The 12,187-nt window shown below is 37.7% G+C and overlaps 1 protein-coding gene across 3 annotated transcripts; it reads left to right on the top strand.

Moving 5' to 3' along the window:
• The first annotated feature begins 882 nt into the window (after nt 1-882).
• Nucleotides 883-11,933, top strand: LOC307155984 (uncharacterized protein). Of its 3 annotated transcripts, none has more exons than XM_079867106.1 (3): nt 883-2,482; nt 2,619-2,819; nt 8,525-11,933. In XM_079867106.1, the coding sequence occupies exons 2-3, from the start codon at nt 2,762-2,764 to the stop codon at nt 10,324-10,326; spliced, it is 1,860 nt and encodes a 619-aa protein (XP_079723232.1). In that variant the 5' UTR covers nt 883-2,482; nt 2,619-2,761; the 3' UTR covers nt 10,327-11,933. The 3 variants fall into 3 exon arrangements, with proteins under 3 accessions (XP_079723232.1, XP_079723233.1, XP_079723234.1); XM_079867107.1 differs by having other exon boundaries at nt 1,774-1,954; XM_079867108.1 differs by having other exon boundaries at nt 2,477-2,819.
• Nucleotides 11,934-12,187: the final 254 nt, after the last annotated feature.

Genomic DNA, 12,187 nt, shown 5'->3' with positions numbered 1-12,187 from the left:
AAGTCTGTTCAGTGTGTTAAATAATGTGTTTTTTTTGTCATTATGTTGTGTTGTAAATAAATTAAAAACAATCAAAAAGCCATTCTTTTTTAAATCTCCTCATTCTTTGTGCAAGGTTGCTCAGAATGACAGGGCCTGATAGCTCCTAATAGGGCCATTAGGGAGGGTCTTTTGTCTTTCTCAGGTGAGAAAAGCTTACATAATAATGAGATGTCCACGCCTCTTGCATAGAGCTTTCTCACACAAAACATGTCGTAAAATTTTTAAATCAATATATTTTCTTCTCTGAATGAGCAGTCAGGATGATTTTCACATAGTTTTGAAGCAAATATTCTGGGCTACGTGATACAATTTTCAAAAGTCTTATGAAGAAATAATCAGTATGGGTTTCATGACCATATTTCAGTGCAAATTTTTTTTTGTTTTTTCACAAACCACGCATAAATGTTATTTTCTCAAAACTACAAACTTTTATATACATGCTGTTGATATATTATTGTAGCAGAGTTTGTGCTGAATACAGTGTAATCAGACTTTAGCCATGAAAATGTCACAAGTAACAGAAATAAGCACAAATGTCAGAGCATGTCAGAACACCTCCAGGCCCAGAAAACAGCTCAGACCTCAGAGGGTTAATGCAAACCTGTGAGAAACGCTGATGGCGTTTACATGCGCATTAAGTATTGGTTCTATAGTTATGTGCGTTTGAATATGTGTGCAGGGGCCCATTCTTCGTACGTTGCAAAAGCAATACAAAGATACGATACAAAGCACAACTGGTTTGAGTGTTTCTGATTGCATAAAATAATAAAATAAACAAGTTCATGGCGAATGAAGTGGTAATGAATGAAATGAAATTGAATATTTTTTCTTTCATGCCAGACCTGATGGAAAAGAGTGAGGAGAGAGAAGAACTGAGAGAAGTGAAGGAGGAGAGAGAAGAACTGAGTGAAGTGAAGGAGGAGAGAGAAGAACTGAGTGAAGTGAAGGAGGAGAGTGAAGAATTGAGTGAAGTGAAGGAGGAGAGTGAAGAACTGAGTGAAGTGAAGGAGGAGAGAGAAATACTGAGTGAAGTGAAGGAGGGGAGTGAAGAACTGAGTGAAGTGGAGGAGGAACATCATGTCCAACCTGGAGGAAAACCTTTGAATACATTTTTAAAGAAAAGAAGAGCCAAGAAAACTTTCACCTGCACTCAGTGTGGGAAGAGCTTCACAACTAAACAAAGTCTTGAGCGTCACATGAGGATCCACACCGGAGAGAAGCCGTTCACATGTGATCAGTGTGAAAAGAGATTCTTATGCAAAAGTAATCTTAAGAGTCACATGAGGATCCACACTGGAGTGAAGCCGTTCTCATGTGATCAATGCGGCAAAACATTTCTTAGATCATCAGACCTGAAGACACACCTGACAGTTCATACGGAGGAGAAGCCGCATTCATGTTCTGTGTGTGGAAAGAGTTTTTCACTGCTGAAACATTTACATACACATGAGAAAACTCACACTGGTGTAAGAGAGTACATGTGCTTTGAGTGCGAGAAGACTTTTATAACAGCGAACTGTTTGAAACTGCACCAGAGAAATCACACTGGAGAAAAACCTTACAAGTGTTCACACTGTGACAAGAGATTCAATCAGTCAGGAGATATGAAATCACATGAGAGGATCCACACTGGAGAGAAACCTTACAAGTGTTCACACTGTGACAAGAGATTCAGTCAGCCATCATCTCTGAAAACACATGAGAGGATCCACAGCAGAGAGAAGTCACACGTGTGATCAGTGTGGAAAGAGTTTATCTTTTAAAAGTCACCTGAAGCTACACATGAAGATCCATGGAGTGGAGAAACCACATCACCTCAGTCTGAGATCTTCACCTTATGTCTTTAATGGCTCGTGCCCATAGCCCCAGACGCACCTTTTGTCTTTAATGGCTCTGCCCTAGACGATGAATAGTTAGGTTGATTGGATTAGCTGTAGGGGAGACTTTCACCTTTTGTCTTTAAATGGGGGGTGAAATGCTCATTTTCACTCAATCTCCTGTTAATCTTGCGTACCTATAGAGTAGTATTGCATCCTTAATACCTCCAAAAAAACTTGGTACAGCCTATCTGTCTTTTATAAATATAATAAAACTAAAGACTTTGTGGAGATATGAAGGATGCAATACTACTCTATAGGTACTCAAGATTAACAGGAGATTGAGTGAAAATGAGTGTTTCACCCCCCCTTTAAATGTTAATATTAATAAATGAATAGCGTTTTACTATTGGAACAATAGTGCTTTGTGATGCTCTTAATTTTTAAACATTTTATGATCATTTTCAGTTTCAGCGCACATAAATGTAATATTTTAATGATTTAAGTACTTAGTGATTGTCATAAAATCTAACTATATTTAGATTTCTGTATTTTTCTTACAGGCTTTTATCATGTATCCTGACTCAAATAATGTGTTTCTATCAGCAAACACTCAGAATAAAGTGAGATGATCTGCTGATGATCCTGAATGGCTTGTTGAATGAGTGTTGATAGTCTGAGGCTCATCAATATTAACAGATCTGCTGAAAACACTCTTTATTTCATGACAATAGTTCCTGTTTTCACCTCATTTATTAGATCTCCTGAAATTCATCATCACTGAAGCTCATCCCACTGCAATTCTCCAATAAATGTTGGAAAACAAGTGAAGACGAGCATCAGAGCATCAGGAAGAGCTGAAATCTGCAAAGACTGAGTTTATTAAAGAGGACAGTGAGAACATGAGTGATCCAGAACCCTGCAGAATGAAACACACTGAAGATCCTGAAGAACAAAGAGGTTGGTGTTTATTCTTCATTCATTCATGATGCCGAAGAACATTCATGTTAGAAGTTGATGAAAATAACTGTCATTAGTGATTGATGTTTTGATTGTCAACATCAGATCAAGCTAAATAATATTTTAACTGTTTTATTTTACATGCATTTTATATCTGGTTCCCAATTTGCAACAATGTTACCATAATTTTAGTCATTTTCAATATAGATTACTAAATTGTTATTTTTTTAGGAATAATCAGTAAACACTAAGTTACTGTTGAAGTTGTATTTGTCAAATATCATACAAGTTATTCATAATTATAGAGATTATTCTTCTTATAATAACCTTGGTAACAGGGTTGATGAATGCGATCAACGTAGGGGTGTGCGATATTGACAAAAAAATGTTATCTCAATATTTTTGGGGATTTTGCCGATAACGATAATCAGATTTGTAAAATATTGCACTCAGGAAAAAAATATGTATGTAAACTAGGGCTGCATCTAACGATTATTTTTGTTGTCGATTAATCTATCGATTATTTCTTCGATTAGTTGACTAATCTAACGATTATTTTTCCGATTAATCTAATGATTATTTTTGGGATTAGCTGATTTATCCATTGGTAAACTTTCCAATAAATAAGTACAACAATATATCAGCTGTATTTTAGTAGCATCTGTATATTATTTTAACATTAAATCTATGAATTCTTTCCTTTCGGAAAGGGTATTTGTCATTTTATAATGAAATATGTGAACAGGAAGCATTTTAAACTTTATTTTTAACTAATGGTACTATTTCATAAAATGTAAGATACAGTCACAGGCCTATTTAGGAAATGTGTTTACTGTAGTCTGTTATTAATTACCGTAGTGGGAGTATGATTTTCTTACCGTATTTTCCGGACTATAAGTCACACTTTTTTTCATAGTTTGGCTGGTCCTGTGACTTATAGTCAGGTGCAACTTATATATCAAAATTAATTCATACAATAAAGCACTAAGCTTAATTTAGGGTGTAGGTGACATTAGAGGTCGACTGATTTGTTTTGTTTTTTTTAGGCCGATACCGATCTTTTGAAAGGTCGATGGCCGATTAATGCTGCCGATTGATTTTGCCGATATTTGGCCGATTATGTGCTTGTTTTTAACCTCTATTTGAATGATAAAATGTAGCACAAATAATTACTTAAGATAGACAAGATTTCTCAACAAAAACATTTATTAAACACTTGACAAATTTGTACTTGTACAAAAGACCTTGAGATATGTTTGGTAATTGTACCTGAATGAATGGAAAAATCGTTACATTTCAGATTAATATTAGGGCTGTCAATCGATTAAAATTTTTAATCGATTAATCGCATGATTGTCGTGAGTTAACTCGTGATTAATCACATTTAATCACACAATTTTTTATTTGTTCTAAATATACCTTAAATAGTACTTTTCAAGTTTGTAATACTCTAATCAACGTGGGCATGGATAAATATAGATGTTTTATGCAAATGTATGTTTATTATTGAAACCATAGTCAATATAGAGCATGAAGACGAGACATGTTTCTCGTCACATTTATTTTGTGTTGCATGATCCTAATGGTGTTGCCTACCGTACCTCTATGAACAGTGCTAATTCAGGCTAAGTAGCATATACACTGTGAAGAGACAAAAATAAATAAATTATAATAATAATGATGATGATGATGCAAAACAGAGAAAAGACTACCATAATATAATAATTATTCATGGTTTGCTACAATTACATGATTTCTGGTGTGATAGCCTATATTGGGGATTTTGAGCCTATATTTGATTATTGTCGCCGAATGGGGCATAGTTTGCATAGTAAACAAAGCACCTTTCTGTTCGGCCGTAGTTTAAAGTATTCCTGTTTAAAGTAAAACTGTTACCACACTTTTGAGACCAACCGTGACTCTCTGTGACTTCAACAAAACTGCAAACAGTTTGATCCATCCGCACCTCTCCGTGTGTGTGGGTCGGAGCTCTGCTCTTTGTCAATATACAGAGAGGACAGATAAGCTTAGATGCTTTTGGAACCGAAATTTGGCACCAAAAGATAAAGAATTTTTCGATACTCATAGGATCGAAGTATTTTTTTCGATACCATAAAAGTATCGACATTCGGTACCCAGCCCTAATCGTGCGTGCGCACAAAACAGCATGCCAGAATACAGTTCTCTTTCGAGCTTGAACGAACAATAACACACACAATTATGCCAAAATGTCTTTTTGTTGAGTATCTTCATAACATAAGAGTAGTCTTATGATGAACGTGAAGAGTCGTGACTCTTGAGGCACGTGTGAGATCCGCGTCTCTGACAGCAGCAGCTGGTCTTAAAGGGACAGTACACAGTAGCCACTAATTATATCTGTCGCTAAAGTTGATCAAAGAACAAAGGGAACAGAGAAAAACTCTCACTGCTCTTGACTAAAGAACATTTTTCTTTAGGCAGATTATCACTTATATGTGTGTGCATTTATTTTTCTTGAGAACCAAGCAAGTTTACTCATGAAACCATTTGTTTATTATATCGCATTATGACATTTTCCCCAAATCGTGCAGCCCTAATTTTTACCATGAGCGGGAGCAGAAGCTGCCATTACTCGATATTTAAATGTAAATAATGAATGACGCGTCGACGCATTTCATGTGTGTTGACGTATTTTCATGGTCGGCGTAATCGATGACGCCGACGCATCGTTGCGGCCCTAATCTAAACAAATGATTGTACTGTAAACAAAGTCCACAATTTAAAGACTAAAAGGTAAAATAGCCTTTATAATATAAAAGTCACTAGAACGGAGGAAACAGGCTTTCAGCAGCTTGAACATTTTTTGCCATTAAAGGAACACTCCACCGTTTTTTGAAATAGGGCTTATTCACGTTCTTTCCTACATTTAGATAGGTGGGCAAATGCATTTTTGTCTCAGTGCAAGCGTTGTTTTAGTTTGACAGGGTCGGCGCTAGCTTAGCTTAGCACAATGAATGGAATTCTTTGTTGCCAGCTAGCATGGCCTGAGTAAAAGTGATCTAAAAAAAAAAAACCCCACCTAATTACTTCTTGTGGCCTGCGTATTCACAACGAGTACAAATAGCGATGCAGATTAACACTAGGCGATTTCCTAGGCAGATATTGTCTTGGGACTATATTAGGGCGAAGCACTGCTACTTGGGCGCAGAGATATCACGCAACACATGAAATGTGAATATGTGGTATAATATGTGACTGTGAATACAGGTATAATATGGGTAGATCTATACATGCAATACTGGTCAATTTTAAGAGTGCTGGTCTAGATAATTATAATACATGAAGTGGCAGAGAGGCCGCACTATGCTTAAAAATATGTTTATTTTTATTTGCACAGACGCGTTTCGGCGCGTGCCTTCTTCAGTGTGCAAGTGTACACATTGAGTGAAGCCTGCTCCGATCCACATTTACTTTTCGATCTATACATGCGTCATGTTTAAAATAATCACTTACTCTGTGGACAGTTGTCCATTTGGTCCATTCGCGTGGGGCTTTTTTTCCAGTTCACTTTATCACACCGGGAAAAAAAATAGAGTAAAAGTTACTGCAGGATGGATCAACGCCGTGAAATCCTCGCAGCTGTGACACAACTGCCGGCACGCTCATCTTGATCTGACGCGCTGAGCCTGGTTATCGATGGCAGAAAAATGTCCCACTCTACAGCACAGACACTATTTCAGTCGGGATAGATTGGCATATTCCCCCAGATTCACACCACCAGTTCATGTTGGCTCTCATCCTCACGTCCTCAGGCTGTTGAGCGATCTCAATCTCCTGTCGTTCTATTTCCAAAGCACGCAGCTCATCTTCTGAAAACTCAGGTATGGTTCTTGACTGTCTGAGGAGTCACTCTCTTCGTCTCTCACAAAATTAGCAATGTTCATTGCCATTCATGTACTGTAGGAAAAATAGCCAGCTACTATTCACGCCGGTATGTTGACATTTCATGTGTTGCGTGATATCTCTGCGCCCAAGTAGCAGTGCTTCGCCTATGCAGCAGTGCTTCGCCTGTGTCAAGTCATCCTCATTTATATAGCACTTTTAACAATGTAGATTGTTTCAAAGCAGCTTTACAGAGATAAACGAATAATTTAAGGTAAGATTGTTTTGGCTTTATAGCGGTTCTTTAAGTTATTTTCCAGCTAAAGTTAGTTTTGATTGATTCGCTTCCGTCACAACGATCATTTGTTATTAAATTAGGGGCCGCTAAGACGACACCATTCCCTCTACACAGACTTTAAACGCGAACCTGTGATAAACGCTGATGGCGTTCACATACGCATTAAGAATTGGTTCTATAGTTATGTGCGTTTGAATGTATGTGTGCAGGTTTGTAATTCCCTACAAACCAAGCCTAAATAAAGTACTGGGCCCGTATTCATAAAGAATCTTAATGCAAAGAGTAGCTCCTAGTGACAAAATTCTAAGAAAATTCTTAGAAATGTGGGCGTTTACTCTTAAAATTAAAGAAAAAATCCTAGTAAAGAAAAAAGTAATTCAGAAAGCATCTTAACCCTTAAAAGAGGTCTTAAGGTCAAAATTGTTAGGAGCATGGATGAGGACTTTTAAGAGGCTTAAGAGTTTCTTTAGCAGCGGAGAAAATGGCAGAAAGACGAAGAGGGAGAAGAAATGTGTTGCAGACAATGGATGACAGTGAGTTAATAAGATGCTATAGATTAGATCGTGCAGGGATCATGTTTCTGACAGATCTTTTTAGAGACGCGCTAATATCTTCAACACATTGCAGAAATGTCATAGCACCAGAAATGAAAGTAATCACTACATTACGATATTTGGCAACTGGGAAAATTCCATGTTTGAGACATTAAAACCAACATTCAAACCACCACTTAAATAGACATGCCAGCAATCAGTGTAACTGGAAAGAGTGGAACATTTTTTTATCATTCTAAGCCAATCAAATACCTTATAGGAAATTAACGGCATGGTAAATAAAAAAAAGGATTTATATACACATATATAATGTGTGTGTGTGTGTGTGTGTGTGTGTGTGTGTGTGTGTGTGTGTGTGAGAACGATCAAATAGGAAAAATTATGCATGTAATTTCAAAGTGAAGGCTTAGAATAGACCCTATACTTAAAATCACTCTTTTTTCTTCCTTCTTGGACAACCAGCCAATCACAGTCTTCAAAAGATTGTCATACATAGCAACGGGGTCAACCCCGCCTCCTTACTAAGATGAAAGTTTTTGTCTTTTCCTTACTCAGAGTTGCTCTCAGATCGGTCCCGAATCGCTTTTAAGCTAAAACTCCTACGTAAAAGTTTAAGCTAAATTAAGAGTTTTCTCTTAATTTTCCTAACAACGCTTTATCTGTAGAGTGGTAACGGGATCCTCCATAGGGAGAGACTAGTTGGCACTTAAGCGCTGCATTGTCATCGGGTCCTATCAAAACCATTCAAATTGCTCCTAAAAAAGACAACATGCGCTTTTCGGCAATATACGGCTTTATTGCGGTTATTGTCATGCTTTCCGTCAGTAAATGACAGCTGCTTTCTGGCAGAGCGGGAAGGAAGGATTTGCACAGAGAGATACAAAGTGTGACCGGTTTGAGGGTTTCTGATTGCATAAAATAATAAAAGAAACGAACAAGTTCATGTCATTGTCATTGTCAATGTCATTTCATATTTTTTTCTTTCATGTCAGACCTGATGGAAGAGAGCGAGGAGACTGAAGAACTGATGGAAGTGAAGGAGGAGAGTGAAGAACTGAGTGAAGTGGAGGAGGAGAGTGAAGAACTGAGAGAAGTGAAGGAGGAGAGTGAAGAACTGAGTGAAGTGAAGGAGGAGAGTGAAGAACTGAGAGAAGTGAAGGAGGAGAGAGAAGAACTGAGTGAAGTGAAGGAGGAGAGTGAAGAACTGAGAGAAGTGAAGGAGGAGAGAGAAGAACTGAGTGAAGTGGAGGAGGAAAATCATGTCAAACCTGGAGGAAAACCCTTGAGTTGCTCAAAGACTAAACAGACATTTTTAAAGAAAAGAAGAGCCAAGAAATCTTTCACCTGCACTCAGTGTGGAAAGAGTTTCACAACCAAACGAGGTCTTGAGATTCACATGAGGATCCACACTGGAGAGAAGCCGTTCACATGTGATCAGTGCGGGAAGAGTTTCAGTCAATCAGCACACCTTAAAGAACACATGAAAATCCACACAGGAGAGAAGCCGTTCACATGTCATCAATGTGGCAAAACATTTCTTAGGTCATCAGACCTGAAGAGACACCTGAGAGTTCATATGAAGGAGAAGCCGCATTCATGTTCTGTGTGTGGAAAGAGTTTTTCACAACGGAAATCTTTACATACACATGAGAAAACTCACACTGGTGTGAGAGAGTACATGTGCTTTGAGTGTGAGAAGACTTTCACTACAGCAAACTATTTAAAACAACACGAGAGGATCCACACTGGAGAAAAACCTTACAAGTGTTCACACTGTGACAAGAGATTCAGTCAGCCAGGACCTCTGAGATCACATGAGAGGATCCACACTGGAGAGAAGCCACACACGTGTGATCAGTGTGGGAAGAGTTTCACAACCAAACGAAGTCTTGAGCGCCACATGAGGATCCACACTGGAGAAAGGCCGTTCTCATGTGATCAGTGTGCAAAGAGATTCTTATGCAAAAGTAATCTTAAGAGTCACATGATGATCCACACTGGAGAGAAGCCATTCACATGTGATCAGTGCGGCAAAACATTTCTTAGGTCATCAGAGCTGAAGTCACACCTGACAGTTCATACGAAGGAGAAGCCGCATTCATGTTCTGTGTGTGGAAAGAGTTTTACACTGTGGCAATCTTTACATACACATGAGAAAATACACACTGGTGTAAGATATTACATGTGCTTTGAGTGTGAGAAGACTTTTACTACAGCGGACGGTTTAAAACTGCACCAGAGAATTCACACTGGAGAAAAACCTTACATGTGTTCACACTGTGACAAGAGATTCAGTCATCCATCATCTCTCAAAATACATGAGATGATCCACACTGGAGAAAAACCTTACATGTGTTCACACTGTGACAAGAGATTCAGTCAATCAGAACATCTGAAAACACATGAGAGGATCCACACTGGAGAGAAACCTTACAAGTGTTCACACTGTGACAAGATATTCAGTCAGTCATCATCTCTGAAAACACATGAGATGATCCACACTGAAGAAAAACCTTACAAGTGTTCACACTGTGACAAGAGATTCAGTCAGTCATCATCTCTGAAAAAACATGAGAGGATCCACACTGGAGAAAAACCTTACAAGTGTTCACACTGTGACAAGAGATTCAGTCAGTCATCATCTCTGAAAACACATGAGAGGATCCACAGCAGAGAGAAGCCGCACACGTGTGATCAATGCGAAAAGAGTTTCTCTTTTAAAAGTCACCTGAAGCTACACATGAAGATCCATGCAGTGGAGAAACCACATCACCTCAGTCTGAGATCACAGTAGCTCATCTTTATGTGCTGAGAAACATGTTTTTTCTACGTTAGTTTCCCAACAGCCACGATGAGCGACAGGACATTTTCACATTAACACGAATGTTCGGCACCAAATTCACATGAGATTTGTTTGTTCGGACCAATGCAAAAAAAGTCAGTAAATGCAGTGTCAATCTCTGACAGTAGGTGGCGCTCATGGAAAAACGGAAAAACAACAGCGCTGCGCAACTTTCTGGCCGTTTCTCAATATGCGTTCTTGTCTGTACTTGTGTTCTTGTGGACTTGTGAATCGTCATCAGTCGCTGCCCAAGTACTGTCCCAACACACAAGTTTGCATTTTGGCAAGAATGGTTAAAAGACCCGGAAGTGTTCTTGACACGCCCATTTTACCGAGTATGCATCGGTTGGTAACTTGTGTGAACTTGACAGCAGAAATATCCCAGCATTCATTTCGGCATTCGAGGAAAGAGAGGCAGGTTAATACAGCAAGTCGTTTTTCATCACTAAATTCACTTCTGAGAACATTTGATGCGAGAAATCAACTGTGTAGATTTCAAATATTGGCATTTTCTCTAAAATTTATGGTGAATCGAAAATGTGCTTAACCCTCTGGGGACCAAAAACGCGCCCGCGCGTTTTGCTCGCTTTTTTTTTTTTTTTAGCAATGAAAAATAAACACAAAATGCTCTGTTAATTTTGATCTTTCATTTTCGTGTAATACATCAATCGATCCTGTTCAGTTTCTATTTTTTTTCTGTATACTCACAATAAAAATAAAGTGTTTTGCTTTTTGACAAATAAAGAAAAAATAACATGATGCGATTTCTGCCTTCTCTCTGTCAGTAAACTCCCGTTTGAAACGCGTTCGAAAATGATCTATAACTCCGCGAAAATTCAGTCAAACAGGCAAACAGACCCACGGGCATAAAGCTTGAGATCGCATCTTTTAAATGAAGTAATTTATATAAAAAACAAATATTCTCAGCTTGTGAAATCTGTATTTAAAAGAGAGCGATTCCAGTCAAGCTTATTAGAGCTCATTCAAAAAGTAATGTGACCACTCCCCGGAGAGCGCGTGCTTTTCAAATGCAAATTCTGAGAACCATTTCAGACCTGTGAAACGCCCACATCATCTGTAAACAAAGCGTCGCGAGTTAGACATAATATAGCCTACCTTATGGAGTAAAGTTTCCTCAGAACAGTGCTGATATGAGGAGCAATATCTTCTGATATGAGGAGCAGATCCCGCTGAGGAGTGAGGTAGGTTGTTATCTTTTCTCAAGTGTTAATGTGGAATAACGTTATGGAATAACGTTAGTGTAGACCTATGTAAACCGCAAAAAGATGAATTGCATTTCTATAATATGACTCGCGTTTCTGTGAGAATGAATGAAGGGTACATATTTGTAAAGAGTGTTTAGCCTAAATATGAATCGCGCGTCTGTGTGTGAAAGAATAAACTGTTTTGCTATAGCCTACTGAGATCGACTGAAAAATGTTGAAATAAAATGTATTTGTATAAGCCACGTAGGCCTATTAAACTGCAAATTAACATTTATATGCCCTAGTTTTTACTGTAGAATATACTGCCACATCAAATAAGCTTTTGTTTAGCAATTTCTGCTCATATATATATATATTATATATATATATATATATAATATTATTTTTGTAAAATATAAAGTCATAGACTAAGATGTTAGGTGTTCCAATGTTGGCTATATTCAAACTAATGAATACATATGATAAAATGTAGGCCTATAATCTTTTTTTTTTTTTTACAAAGAAATTGTAATTATTGTTGTAATTGTAACATTTTTAATAAAATAGCAAAACATACTTACAAGATAGATGTAAGCAAAATCTTAAAT

This window comes from Squalius cephalus, assembly GCF_949319135.1.
Source record: "Squalius cephalus genome assembly, chromosome: 1".
Classification (NCBI taxonomy): Eukaryota; Metazoa; Chordata; class Actinopteri; order Cypriniformes; family Leuciscidae; genus Squalius; species Squalius cephalus.
The sequence above is the reverse complement of the archived record's forward strand: the minus strand, read 5'-3'. Positions and strand labels throughout refer to the sequence as shown.